The sequence below is a fragment of the Xenia sp. Carnegie-2017 genome, unplaced genomic scaffold (genome assembly GCF_021976095.1).
Source record: "Xenia sp. Carnegie-2017 unplaced genomic scaffold, XeniaSp_v1 HiC_scaffold_23, whole genome shotgun sequence".
NCBI lineage: Eukaryota > Metazoa > Cnidaria > Anthozoa > Malacalcyonacea > Xeniidae > Xenia > Xenia sp. Carnegie-2017.
Window position 1 is genome coordinate 1,438,021 of NW_025813486.1, and position 15,989 is coordinate 1,454,009.

A 15,989-nucleotide genomic window follows, 5' to 3' on the forward strand; every position below is an offset into this window, starting at 1 on the left:
AAACCTTTGAAAAAATTTTCGGGTGTTGCAGGCAAGAATGAAGATGGAAAAGAGAGACGAGAGTTTTGCAGTGGAGCTTAGTACTGAGGTTGACCAAAGACTGAGTTAAAATAGGATTGATTTTGTAAACGAGTCATGTCGCAAGTTTGCAATAAACAAACACGAACGACAAGAATTCCCAAAAGATTATCAAGCTGTAGTTAACATTCAAACCTTTTACATACAAACGCAATTTTGAAGTGGGCTAACTCGGTTCAGGTTATTGTACACGAATTTTAAGTCCTTCTTACTCTGTGATGTTTCTGATAACTAAACAAGCATTGTAATGATGTGCGATCATTTTTCTGTTTCAAATCATCGGTCTTAAGCATTATAAAATGCAATTGTGAGGGATATTTTTCTACTAGAGATATACGATAGTAAATTTTTAGTCTTCAATTGACTTTTCAAACTTAATCATTCTCCATGATATTTTCATGCTAGTTATTGTTCCTGGAAGTAAATTCAACAAACGCTTCCATAACGCCACACTTAAAATATTAAATAACATAAATAAATATTAAAATATGTCATCCAAACTTGCTGAACTTTTGTCGACCAAAGATCATGTACAGTGAACGCCTTGTTTTTACATAAAACATAGCTTTATTTTTCTATTTAAATTGTGTAAAGCATCAACAGTTAGAAAAATTGAAAATATAAAACTTAGTACAAAAGTTAAATCGATTTAAATAACTGCTGCTATTTGAAAAATGGACTAAAACACTTCATAAAAGTCACTAGCAATTAGATAAACCTACATCACTAACTCTTTCTAACACATTGAGAAAAGAAATATGGCAAAAATGATTAAAACTATAAGCTAAAGATGTGGCGGATTAAATCAAGTTGAAATTAATGTGTAGTGCTATTGTAGATGAATTTGATCAATTGCCGAATTTATCAAACATTTCTTGATCTCCAAGCCAATAGCTTTGGCCATAGGGGGAGGTACTGCATTACCAATCTAATAAAAAAATATAACATTGATCTAGCATATCAATATGCTTTATAACAAAGATTTAACAAGATGCTGTTGCAAAATTCTGTGATATAAGGCTCCTTAAATATCCAGGCTGCACCATGTATTTTTAACAGGTTTCGCAAAATTGCGATAAAATTCATATGGTTAAGTTAGACATACTGTTTTTCAATGAAATTCTTACAGATAGACACACCGTTTCCAATCAAACTCTTGCAGATAAACATACTGTTTTCAATGAAACTCTTACAGATAGACACACCGTTTCAAATTAAACTCATGCAGATAAACATACTGTTTTCAATGAAACTCCAGATAGACACACCGTTTCAAATTAAACTCATGCAGATAAACATACTGTTTTCAATGAAACTCTTACAGATAGACACACCGTTTCCAATAAAACTCATGCAGATAAACATAATGTTTTCAATGAAACTCCTACAGATAGACACACCGTTTCAAATCAAACTCATGCAGATAAACATACTGTTTTCAATGAAACTCTTACAGATAGACACACCGTTTCAAATCAAACTCATGCAGATAAACATACTGTTTTCAATGAAACTCTTACAGATAGACACACCGTTTCAAATCAAACTCATGCAGATAAACATACTGTTTTCAATGAAACTCTTACAGATAGACACACCGTTTCAAATTAAACTCATGCAGATAAACATACTGTTTTCAATGAAACTCTTACAGATAGACACACCGTTTCAAATTAAACTCATGCAAATAAACATACTGTTTTCAATGAAACTCTTACAGATAGACACACCGTTTCCAATAAAACTCATGCAGATAAACATAATGTTTTCAATGAAACTCCTACAGATAGACACACCGTTTCAAATCAAACTCATGCAGATAAACATACTGTTTTCAATGAAACTCTTACAGATAGACACACCGTTTCAAATTAAACTCATGCAGATAAACATACTGTTTTCAATGAAACTCTTACAGATAGACACACCGTTTCAAATTAAACTCATGCAGATAAACATACTGTTTTCAATGAAACTCTTACAGATAGACACACCGTTTCAAATTAAACTCATGCAGATAAACATACTGTTTTCAATGAAACTCTTACAGATAGACACACCGTTTCAAATTAAACTCATGCAGATAAACATACTGTTTTCAATGAAACTCTTACAGATAGACACACCGTTTCAAATTAAACTCATGCAGATAAACATACTGTTTTCAATGAAACTCTTACAGATAGACACACCGTTTCAAATTAAACTCATGCAGATAAACATACTGTTTTCAATGAAACTCTTACAGATAGACACACCGTTTCAAATTAAACTCATGCAGATAAACATACTGTTTTCAATGAAACTCTTACAGATAGACACACCGTTTCAAATTAAACTCATGCAGATAAACATACTGTTTTCAATGAAACTCTTACAGATAGACACACCGTTTCCAATAAACTCATGCAGATAAACATACTGTTTTCAATGAAACTCTTACAGATAGACACACCGTTTCCAATAAAACTCATGCAGATAAACATACTGTTTTCAATGAAACTCTTACAGATAGACACACCGTTTCCAATAAAACTCATGCAGATAAACATAATGTTTTCAATGAAACTCCTACAGATAGACACACCGTTTCAAATCAAACTCATGCAGATAGACATACTGTTTTCAATTACTGTTAGCGTTTAAATTTTTCAAACCAGTGTAGTATAAACATGACCCCAAGCCGTACGACTTTCACACCATATTCAAAATTAACGGATGATGTGTGAACTGGGTCCGAATCACACAAAGGCATGCGCACTACAGTCTTCATACCTGTCTATGTTTATCAAGAACATCTCCTTTAAAGCAGTAAGTATCTGGAAAACCCTGGGAACGAGCGCATTCACGCACGCTCACAACTCGATGTTGGCAGGGATGAAGAACACGTCCCTAAAGAAAATAAATCTCAAACTTTTAAAGTCAATAACAATAGAAAATTGACAGGTTTTGGTCACCTGTTTTCCCATCGGTTCAGGATTCGTTATAGTCGTACTGAAATAGCCATCCCACTCCAGTCTTCCATAGAGACCAGCCCAGTGATTGTGTCTGTTACCAGTATGAGGTAAACACCATGGGATAAGGGTGTTAAATTGTCTATCCTGTGGATCACAGGGGACGCCCTCAACACAGCTACATACACCACGTTGTTGCCCGGATGAACTAGTGCCATTCTTTTTATCCTTATGTGTAACGCAATTTCTCCGTATATTTCCCATCTGCCAGGCGAACACATATGTTCGGTAAGTCACGCCAATCGGATCCAGGTACTTGGGGAATACGCTGTATCCTAGCAACGACCAATGACGTCATCTCTTTGCACACGTGATCACGCAACACGGTGTTTTCATTATACATACGGATCTGTAAACAGAATTGTCAGCTTTTATGTTGTATTTAATGCAGTTTAAGAATAGTGTGAAGATCTGATATCAGATGTAATAAAATTATAAATGGCTATCGATACGAAAGTTAATCCATATATGAAAGACTACTACGAAGCGGGACTACGAGGTATCAACCTGTCTCTGGAAGTGGGACTGTGCATCTCCATCGTATGATATTTCTATTGCCTTTGCACCGTTTCTGATTTCTGGTAAATCTGACAAAGCATCTCGTACCGTCACTGTACGATATGGAGCAGAATCATTTCTCGTGATATTTGATGCAAACTACAAACATAAAAAATCAGATTCATGTAAACATGAAAATTGAGATAGTTATAATCTCAACGTAGTTAATGTTGTTTTATTTTATGTAAAATTGGTCACGATGGTCAATAAAATAAAACATCGCTACACAACACATAAGAGGAAAAATACGAGATCAAATTACAAAATTCAGACAATCAAATGGTCGGACATAGTATTTTTATGTAGAATAGTGGCAATAAAAAGAAAGAAGATGCTCTTGGGCATTTGTAAATCTTATTTTAGAAATACAGAACGACTAATTATAAAGACAGAAAGTGTAAGAGTGAATAAAAACCATTTTCCGTCAAATCAAAGGAAAGCTTGGATATGACATGCAATATGCAGGTACAAAGTTATGGAGAAAATTAAAAACATCTCTAACGTTGTCGCGGATATTACGAGTGCCATAACAAAACAAGCTTAAGAAGACAAAGAGCATGCCATAAATATATGATTGAAAACTTGCTAAGCGCATCTACAAGTCCCAATTTCAGAGCTCGCTCCGTCACAAATTAATTGAGAATCAATCTGAGCATGCGTAGTCAACTCCACCAACTCTCCAAGTTCATGGTCATGGCAACGACCAACTGTATGTACTATGGAGTAATTACTCGCTCAGTAACAAATTTTCAGATATATATCTGCGCATGCGCAGTCTGCTCGAGCATGCGCAGTCGACTTGACCAGCTGGCTGTTCATGGTCATGGCAACGACCAACTGCATCTACTAGCATCGATTTTGAAGTAAATAGCATGCTTATTAGCAATTTAATGGAGAATCATCTGCGCATGCGCTAGGCATGCGCAGTCCACTGACCAATTGTTCATAGTCATGGCAACGACTAACTAGATGTACTTGCACTACATTTGTGGCAACTAGCTCACTTAGTCACAACTTATCAAAGAAACAATCTGCGCATGCGCAGTAGTGACATTAATAATACCACAACTTTCGTAAGGCTTTGAATTTATGTATATATATATAAAGCTAAAACTTCATATAGTAGATGTCAACTAGCAGTGGAAGCTGGGTGCGATATAGTATGCAGTGGCTTAGGGGCCCACACTTCGGTGGCGACCGCACTCTCCCTGCGTACCCCGAGCAAAGCCTATCGCAGGTGATCTCGGGGTCTGGGGTCAATAGCGGAAGCTTGCTATTGGCATCTCCCAAGTAGGATAGCGTGGAGGAGCCGAAATCTCCTACCGAAACGTTAACATGCGGCGTTCTAGTGCCTTACGCTTAAGAAGGTATCGGGAAGCATGGACCGAAAACGGGGTTTTTTGCTTTCGAATTTTATCTTTTTGTTTACAAGAGTTCTTATCATAAAAGAAACTAGAACATCCAAGGATACCACAAAGCTTAAAACAACTCCTGGCTTCTTGAATTATAATTTAAACCAATTGTAAACACGTTTTTTTACTCGTTACCTTTTACAATGTAACTTTCTCATAATTCTCCCATAATGAACGAGAGTATCCATAGGCTTCTTGGAAAAAAGGGATTTTCTAATTTTTTATAATAGTTTCTAAAATTAAGATTTAATAAGCCACGCAACTTGTATCGTCTAAATTGAAACTCGCTTTCAACCCTTATGTCATAAAATTTTAATTCTATTTGGATGGCAAATTTCTTTTTACTTAACAATATTTTCATGATTCAATCTAGAAAGTAACTTCTCTTCTCAAGTAATTTTGCGATTAAACAGTACACTTTTCGGATTTCTTTTGATCGCATAGAGACAGCCGTCAAAGTTACTACGTAAATGCATGTTCTGTGCATTTCGTTGTAAGAAACCACCCTACCAAAGAATATCCAGATCTGATTTTAGCTGCATCGAGCGAAGAAAATTGAAGAATTATTTTTAACTGTCACTTTTATGTTTATCATTCGATGTATCAAGAGATTCCAGATGAGATTTACGACTGCCTTTGAATATAATTAACACATATTCATAATAAGACAATGTTTTATGTTATCATTTAGCGTCATCGTAATTTCATACATTGAAATTTATAGCTATAGTTTAAAATTACATATTTACGTATATAACGCGTAAATGAATGTGAAAAGCCAGTTTTAGGGAGATTTTATGCATCAATAATAATAATAGTGCTTAGAAGACAGCGAAACAGTTCAAAAATTTGTATGGCTTCCTTTTTTGTGCTTTATGCAGCTGGAATCCGTCCTGGAAATTCTTAAATCACACCGTAAGGCCCGTAACAATCCTTACACAAAAGTCATTAACGCGACAACATGCCAGTATTCAAGCTTTCTTCAATCATTATGCTTTTCTAACGCAAATTGGTTAATATTTACTGTTATGCCTCCTGCCTTTATAAATAATCTGTCTGAATAACTAGAATCAGATTCAAAATGCCCCAAAACTCAAAAGCATCTCCTAAACCTAACCATTTTATTGCCACTACTCTACATATACAATACTATGTCCGACCATTTGATTGTCCGAATTTTGTAATTTGATTTCGTATTTTTAAACGTGTGCGTGTCTACCGTCGAAAAGGTGGATTGCAAACTATCTTCAGTAAATTGAATGGAACAACACACAACATGAGATGATAATTTTATGATTACCTTGTTATCATCAACAACCACATTAAGTTTGCAGGCTCTTGGATGAAAACAATGTGTTGGCTCCGGATACATCGGCAACTGATGCCCTGGGGCAGCCGCCATTATGATGGCCCGCCTTCGTGTTTGGGGTACACCATAGCTGCCCGCTTGCAGGATACCAAACGTACACTAAAATGAGAGGAAAAATTTGTGATCTCTTTGTCGTGATGTTGATATGCTTGTTTACGAAACATTGCCAGCCATGTCTGTTTAATCAGGGGGGTTCAGGATAATTTTGCACGGGGGGGTTGCTCTTGTTTAGACTATACTTTCTTAGCTACTTATTGGTTGTACCCGTGAAAAGTTAGACTTTTTATAATTCTGTCACTCTTCGATACCATGATTACCGAGATATTTTTTTATTATAAGCTCAGTACAATTGCTTGGTATAATGATATTTCTTAGAGAAATTACCAAACCTCCTGCCAAGCTGGAGGGATGCTAATAAATGACCCCTCATCAATCCATGTGTTTAATACAAACGGTTGCAACAGGTATAATAAAGATTAATACCCAACATAATGTAAATCATTAACAGCACTATCGTGGGGTCACTATACCTGACTTCTCATCTTTATTTAGAATAACACACAACAGAATGTAAACCATTAACAGCAATATCATAGGGTCTAATACCTGGTACCCCATCTTCAACAAACATCTCAAAGTAAGTTTCAACACCATGCTCTTTTTGTATGATACAAAATTTCGAACGTTTTCGAGGAGAAAATATTTTGGACGATAATAGTCGCAGTAGCTGAGAAAGGTCGCGACGAGAGAGTTCTAAAATGAAAACATGAAAGATGGTAGATACGGAAAGCCTCGTTTCGAGCGCGTCGGCAAAAAAATGTCAGAAGCGGGATTACAATGCAGCTCTAATTTTGCAACTCACATTTCAACAAAAGTAACGCAAGCATTCGTGTCTGATTTAGTCTGGATGACGTATAAGTTTTTTATCATACACAACAATCAGTGGCGGATCTAGCATTCGTCAAAATAAATTGTAGCTCCTCAATTTTAAATTTAAAGTACTTTCAGAAAAACACTGTTGGTTTTGAATTTCTAAAAAATATAAGTTTACCAATGAATTGGCCTCTGAATATGAAAATATATGCCAAAATGTACCGCTGTAATGTATTTTGACGTACCCTAGATCAGCCACAGACAAGAATAACGTATTTGAGAGCGATGAAATTATAACTACATGCCCTGGAAATGAAAGGTGTTTCGTGTACATCAGGGTATAAAATGCCTCACTTCAAAGCAGGAGCGTACATTAAGGTGAGTGTGTTACTCCACTGTTTTAGTGAAATATGTATAAGAAAGGTGTTTCGTGTACATCAGGGTATAAATATATATATGAAAGGTCGAAACCGTGTGACAACGAAAAATGTCAGTGCAGTTAAAACTGTAGGCATTTTAATTAAATAAAGGCATTATAAAAAGTCGGTCTTGTAACGTAGAACATCCTGCTTCAGAGTATTTAAAGCCTGGTTCTCATAAAGTCGTCATAGTCGTTTCAGTCGTGCCAAAATTTCACAGACGACCCGTGTGACTGTATGAGAACATTTCAGAGGCGACAGGGATGACCTCAAATGACTCACATGACTAAAACGACCAGGGTCGCATGGATAGAACTTTGCTCTATCCGGACGACCGAAACAACCGTTGAGAAATGCAAGCTACCTTTTTACGGCGCAAAACGATTTTAAGAAGCAAATAACCAACCAAAAGACTTTGTCTTTCATAAACAGCAGCCGCCATTTTTAAATGTTTCGCGTAAAAATTAATTAAGCAGTCTCTCGGCAGTGCTAGTACGAATATATGAAAATTACATAGCTTGAGTGAGTTGAGTCGTCCCAGACGTTTTGAAAAACAACAAAACAACTCGGAAAGACTCGGAAAGATTCGGAATGACTTAAGCGACTTAATGACAACCATGCTTAAGAGCTGTAAGAATATAGATATACTCCCGAAAATACACTGCGTTTCTACTACATCATAGGCAAAAAATGCCTTTATTGTTAAACACAAACCTTAAAGCAAGAATACTCTCTGGAGCTAAACCGATTCATGCCACTAAATCCTTGACAGGGAGGACCTCCGCACAATAATTCCACCTCTCCTTGTTTGGGTAACCGCTGACCACGTGTATTCTCAGTTTCGCCATCCATGGCTAGTTTCAGAAGATCGTTGCAATCATCCGTAAAGACAATTGTATCGGTGTTGTTGGCGCGAAATGCCTGAGCCGCCGGTTCATCCTTCTCGATTGCCCAGCGGGTTTTAGCGATCCCAGCTTGATGAAGACCTTCTGATAAACCTACATTAAATTATTTGTCATTATTATTGACAAGTACTTTGTTGAAGTTGGTACATTGTGTGAGTCATGTAATCCATATATGTACCTCCACATCCAGCAAACACATCGAGTGTTCGTAGTTGACCCACCTCCTTCATTTCATCACCATTTTCTGTCATCGATGTTTTTCATCAGCATGGGAAGACATCTTTGTTTACTTTTTCCTTTCCCTTCCCTGGTAACAAAAATATAAAAGTTGAGGAAAAACATGGCTAAAATAAAGAAAAAAAAACTTCAACTAACTTTTCCTTTGTAAGATTGTCTTCTAGCTTCGTTCGGTATATCTTCAAACTCTCGAGTTTCGGCGTTGTATGCCTAACGCAACAAAATAAAGCAAAAACGAGTGATATAATTTCTATCGTAGGTATAAATTACTATAATTATTATAATTATTTAATTATTAACACATTGGGTGCTGCAGGCAAGGAAAACGAGGTGCAAATTACAGTTAAATAAAAGACTGGGTCACAGTGTATACGTCAACAGCTTTTCTTTTCATGTTTTGAAATGTTGTTGATTTAATTATCGTCATTTAAATAGTTTAAAGCATTCAAATTAAAAACAGAAACTATTAAATATATTATTACATCATTTTAATAACTATTTGTACTAAATTAGACTAAAACAATTCGTTAAAGTTTCTAAATGTTGAATATACCTGATTACCTATCACAATATTTACACGACGTATCAAAAAGGCTTTTAGAAATTAACCTATGATAAATTTTCAATGCTTGATCATTATACTTATCCTACTGGTGAAGGACACTACGCGTTTTGTAAATTGAAGTACGTTAAATTCTAGGAACAGAAAAGCTTTCGTTCTTGTAACAAAAATATGTATAATTTATGAACGCAGTCGACAATATTTTATGCATCCGTAGACGTAACATTGTGATAGGAACTGAAATCATCACAACACGTTAATTTCTAAAGGTTTTCTTTTTTGATACACCCTGTATGTTATTAAATAATGATAATAATACACATGAAAAATGTACCAGTTGAACACGGATTTTCACTATTGATGAACGTTACAAAATCAATATTTCTACCTCTCTGTAATAAAAACGATCAGTTCCTTTAGAAGTGTACTCCTTAACAGTGGTTGTCAAATCAGCATCATATGACACAAAACATTTGCCCATCAATGACGTCACATTGACTGTCGCTTCTGGAAAGGAGATAACAAAGGAAAATATGTCAAAAAAAACCCACGATCGATGTTGTTCTTGAAATAAGTATGCTTTGATTAACCAATAATGCTTTAATTAAACCATAATTTTTTTTATCAAACATTGCTCTAATTTAGCAATAATGCTCAAAATATACAATATTTTTTAATCAAAGTGAAAAATTCCTATTTAAACAATAATGCCATAATTTTGCAATCAAATAATTCACTCATCAAGCAATAATTCTTTAATTAGACAATAACGCTTCAATTACACAATGATTCTTCAATTAAACAATGATTCTTCAATTAAACAATGATTCTTCAATTAAATAATAATGCTTCATTTAAGCAAGAATGCTTCAATTAAACAATGATTCTTCAATTAAACAATGATTCTTCAATTAAACAATGATTCTTCAATTAAATAATAATGCTTCATTTAAGCAAGAATGCTTCAATTAAACAATGATTCTTCAATTAAACAATGATTCTTCAATTAAACAATGATTCTTCAATTAAACAATAATGTTTCAATTAAACAATAATTCTTCAACTAAACGCAGTAACATACACTACCTTCACAACTCCAATACAAAAGATTAAAATCAGCTTGATATCCGCATTTTACTCCTTTGTGAGTATTTTCTGGCCTAAAACGTCGAAATGACTCGTCACGGAGAAAATGTCACTACAATTGTCAATTTCACACACTTACTTAAAAATTATTGAAACAAAAGTACTAAAACATATAATATTATTCTTAGCTTTAATTAAGTAAAAATGTTATGTTTTCTAAATGTTATACATTGTCTAAATGTACCCAATGCAACTTCCATGAAAGCACCCAACCTTAATCAATATAACATCAAGAAGTTTTACTGTCCATTTTACGTAGGGAGGGGAATCGAGGAATAATTTTGCACCGGGGTGCTACAGTTTGAAAAGATTGCAGTGGCTACATTGTGAATGTTGCCGCATCATTTTATGGTTAAATTTTGTTATTTTATACCATGCTTGAAAGAGATTTTTAGGAAGTGCGTTCACTCTCTTCACAATATCTTTAGTTGAATACTATGGTATATTGATATAACGTAGGCAAATTATCAACCCTCCTGTAATCCTTCAAACCAGGGTTAAGTATCTCTCAGTGTTACGTAGTTTCTTACTTAGTCACAATGGATGTATAGGTACATGTTTGTAGATGTAGATTGCCCAGGTTATTATAGTCCTGAGAAGGACTGTTTCTGTTGTTGTTGACTGACGTTTAGCGGTAGTCATCTTCATCATCACTTGATTACCGCTAAGGTCGAAGAAACGTCAGTCAACATCAACAACAACAGTCCTTCTCATGCCTCTACTAACCTGGACGACCTACATCTACAAACAGATAAATAGATGTAAAATTTTCTCAAAGACTACAACCCATCCTAACTTGTCATAATAATTCACCTAAATTGCGGGATCTTATGTTGTGGTCTGTCCACTTCGTAACTCCCAAAGATCGTCAAGGTTAGTAGAGTCCTGAGAAGGACTGTTTTTGTTGTTTGTTGACTGACGTTTCGACAACCTTAGCGGTAGTCATTTTTCTTTCTACTTATCCTATAACAGCTACGTTAAATGCGCATGTCACTGATACCTGTAAAACTTCCTCACGCGAAGCTTGATGCTGGAAGAATCCTCCTTGAAACATGAGCCCGCCTTTCTACTAATTAATAATATTTCACCTACACGAAGTAATAAATAGTCCAGTTTATCGACGAGAAACGTTTTAAACAAGAAAAAAAATGTACCTATCCTAAATGGTTGTGAAACATCTGTATTGCTTCCTTTGATGTATTCAGATGATTTACGATAAAACTCTGGATATAAATCGTCGTCATACTAAATGAAAGGATCATTTTTTATTTCTACATTTTTCAATATGAACAACCATAATGATGTGAAATTCACATAACAGGAAGAAGCTTATGGCCTGGCTAAGACAATGTCCACAAAAGATGAAAAATTCCACTTACTTTCTCGTCCGCTTTCTTTATACTATTCTTCAATTCGTCAACTTCTTGTTTTACTCTGAACACAATGAAACAAACATCAACTTACAGTTTTCGTCCATTTCAAATAGCTTTAAAAGAGCCATATTTTGTCTTATTCATTCCTATTTCGCTACCTGATTGTAACACATTTGTCAACTCCAAAAATTTTAACAACAAAGCTTCACCGGTTGACGCAGTTTGTGGTTGAAAATTCCGAGAGCTATAATCTAATCCTCATCTAAATCAAACGTGTAATCGCCGAAAGATCTAATCTAATCCTCACCTAAATCCATATGCATCAGGTAAAAGATAAACAAAATCTCTTGGTTTGTACTGAACACCGTCAAGTGAAAAGGAACTAACAAGGAAATTATAGCATTCAGAAATACATAAGAATTCAGTAACGGATAAAGTGTAGGAAATGATACGAGTTTATTTCCAGGATATCGTCAACGTATTTCCAGGATATCGTCAACGTATTTCCTGGATATCGTCAACGTATTTCCTGGATATCGTCAACGTATTTCCAGGAAATCGTCAACGTATTTCCAGGAAATCGTCAACGTATTTCCAGGAAATCGTCAACGTATTTCCAGGATATCGTCAACGTATTTCCAGGATATCGTCAACGTATTTCCAGGACATCGTCACCGTATTTCCAGGATATCGTCAATGTATTTCCAGGATATCGTCAACGTATTTCCAAGATATCGTCAACGTATTTCTAGGAAATCGTCACCGTATTTCCAGGATATCGTCAACGTATTTCCAGGACATCGTCAACGTATTTCCAGGATATCGTCAACGTATTGTTACATAAAAGCCTTCGCTTTGAGGTAAAGCTCCAAACACGAACCAAAATATTGAAATGCTAAAACTAGTACATTTCGTGACTTTGCTTGTTTGAAAATAGTTTCTTTTGTTTAAAAACATTGTTGCAAATAGTTAAATATTCCTGGAAATAAAACTGCTTGAAAATTGTTTTGATTTCTTGATTACATTCGAGAGGCGGACTCTAGGGAGGCGAGTGAGCTACGCCTACCCCCGTCAATGTTAAATAATCACTATTTGATGGACTTCTGCACAGTAAATGTCCAAGCATACACATTAACTTTTTAAGGATAGGATTCCTTAAAATAAATTTCTTGAGATTCAAATTTTACAATATTTCAAAAGACAGCCCCCGAATCTTACAAGAAATCTCACGCGATGAGGACGAGCCACCCTTCCCCATATTTCATAAAATCTCCCCTGATTACGTACATTCATGATATCGCTTGCTTTGGGATAGCAATAAACTAGAACCAATTTTTGCTGATTTCTTGCTTCGTAACAAAATATTGTACAACACACCTGTAGAAATTACTCGAACTCATCTCGTCGGACTCCATAATATCACCAAGTTTTGGTATCGAAAGCTAAACAGGCATAAAGAAAATTGAAATCTCAAAAAATAGTTTCCCACAACACCAGGTAAACAAGGGGGGGGGATTATCCAGTAGGCTGAGTAAGCTTAAGTCTATAGGCCCAGGCTTTTGATAGGCCCGTTGTATCTGGACTTAATTAGGATTTGAACGTTTTTGCTATTGCGGGCTGGCTAAATGTGCTTAACTTAGATAATTAACGCTGTTGAAACCTTACGAGCAATTGAATGCAGAGGGAAAATGACTTTCGTGCGATCTACTGTTCAAATGCTAAATGTTCGGAGCTCATGAAGTATCGACTTTTCTTATTTCCCTGACCATGTCAATCATTTTTGAAATTTCGTTTAACTTTAAAAAGAATTTTCCCAATTTTTTACCTTATAGGGTTACTAACAGGAAATGGAAAGGAAAAGGAAAACTGAACTTAGTGGAAGGAATAGATATCTTAAAGGCCTTTAACTTTGTCATAGCCTACAGGCCTCGTAATTTGTTATCCGCCACTGCAGGTAAAGGTTATACGGCAAAATACCTGGGAAATTTTCTCTTGCCTCAAACAACTGATGCAGCCCGATTTTCTCTCATTTTACCGTAGTATTCGGGTTGTTGTTCAAATCGTCCAAAACCTACGTATAAAAATATCGTGGGGAGAATGTTGAAATCAATAGTTACATCAAAGCTCAACACTCGTACCAAGATAACACGGGGAGACCATACTTATCAATCAAGGAACGTGTTTATATTTATATGGCTCACCACATCTGATAGAAAAAATGATTCCCATCGTCCTCAGCGGTCTCACTGTCTTTCACTTCCTCTCCCCCTTTACTAAACCAATCATCACCAGGAGATTTGTAAGTAACCTACACAGATACACATCATTGATCTCCTATAACACTGGATGAATCATCATTGATCTCATATAACAATGGATGAATCATCATTGATCTCATATAACACTGGATGATTCATCATTGATCTCCTATAACGCTGGATGAATCATCATTGATCTCATATAACACTGGATGAATCATCATTGATCTCCTATAACACTGGATGAATCATCATTGATCTCATATAACACTGGATGAATCATTATTTTCAGCAAAAGAGAAATTCTTACAAAACATTTCGAGAGTATAGAGCCCAAAGGATTATCATCACATTGATCAACTATAAACAATTCCATAGGATCTCCTGTATTTCCAAGGACGGTTTCGTTACTACGACTAAAATCATTGAAAAGAGAGTGGATTTAGCCATTTTACATGAATAATTCGATAATCTGATAATCATTTGACAGAAGAAACGAGATTGTTCAAACAAATCTAACATGTTCGTTCTTAGTCTTCCTACCTCATCCATCGCCCATGAAACATTTTCCCCTTTGGAATCCTCCCACATTGATACGACGTTACATATGTACAGCGGCACTCTTGGGTCATTTGGACACAGTTTGACGTAGTCGCCAATGTTGACCTTAAGCAGTAATGAGACATGTATTGTATAAACTAGGGATCCAACGATAGTGCAAGGTTTTAAAAAAATACTGCGTTTTGACTAGTAATTTAAATCAACCTTAAAATGTTTCAATTTTCCATTAACTACCTTTTAATTTTAGTTGATGTATAATGAATTAGAATTAAATGGTAGTAAATGGAGAATTGAAACTAATGTTGACAAATAATTCATTTAATTTAAGGTAAACATCCATTAAGTCTAAAGTGAACCCACTTTCAACCTAATTTATCTTGAATAGAAAATCTTAAATAAAATTATTAAGTTAATTACCTTATAGAGCAATGTACTTCATGATAGATAAAAGCGTCATAATTATCATGAAATAAATCAGTTCTGCAGCATTACAATTATCTTAAATTTAGCACAGCAAGATTATGCAACTGGGCGTCTTTCATTTTTATTCAACACTATATTATTAACTACTTTAAGTAATTTTTCAACAATATATCTATTTATTAATTGACCTTTATTTCATTAAACTTCAAAGAAATGTACATTATTTTATAAGACAAATTTTCACAAAAATCTGGGCAATTAGAAGCCCCACAAAAATGTACTGTTTTGTTCCCAAGTACACTTCACTAGTTCCCAGGTACACCCCGCCTGCGGCGCCGCCTTCGAAAATGGCGGGAAAATTAGCCTTCCAGTTATTTATAGAGTTCACTGCACACCGCCAGTTCCCAGGTACACTCCGCTGGTTTCCGAATACACCCCCTTTACAGATAAACTACGCTAGTTCCCAGGTCCACCCAGCTACATAAATTGTGCAGGCACTGACCTCTTCATCGTTTACTTTCACGCAACTGTAATAACATTTTTTATCTTCATGTTTCAGCGGTTCGCCAACCCATGATAATTTAGTCTGGAGTATTATACACAAACCAAAACAAACAGTTGTAACATTATACGTAAGATACCAAAAACAAACAGCTGAAGTTACAAACCGGAATAACTTTCAATTTATTTTGCTTCTTTTTTTTAGTTTTCATTTCTTTCACTTGTTCTTTCACGTTCTGTAAAAGAAACTTTTTGCTCAAACATCCCAAACAACACACATCGATCCATTAATGTCCACAA

General features: G+C 35.3%; 1 protein-coding gene and 1 pseudogene across 1 annotated transcript; both read right to left on the reverse strand.

Annotated features, from left to right (window-relative positions):
• Positions 1–648: 648 nt before the first annotated feature.
• On the reverse strand, positions 649–13,967 carry LOC124448921 (DNA (cytosine-5)-methyltransferase 1-like). Its single transcript, XM_046999873.1, is given in 18 exon segments — positions 649–1,006; positions 2,854–2,970; positions 3,036–3,267; positions 3,269–3,441; positions 3,600–3,749; positions 6,363–6,530; positions 7,038–7,184; positions 8,438–8,721; positions 8,807–8,930; positions 9,004–9,075; positions 9,816–9,934; positions 10,514–10,587; positions 11,574–11,661; positions 11,728–11,818; positions 11,953–12,007; positions 12,254–12,328; positions 13,324–13,388; positions 13,924–13,967. Coding segments are annotated over 17 exon segments (2,106 nt in total). The 5' UTR covers positions 13,362–13,388; positions 13,924–13,967; the 3' UTR covers positions 649–907.
• A 105-nt stretch (positions 13,968–14,072) lies between these two features.
• LOC124448920 lies at positions 14,073–15,983 on the reverse strand (annotated as a pseudogene).
• Between the last annotated feature and the right edge of the window lie 6 nt (positions 15,984–15,989).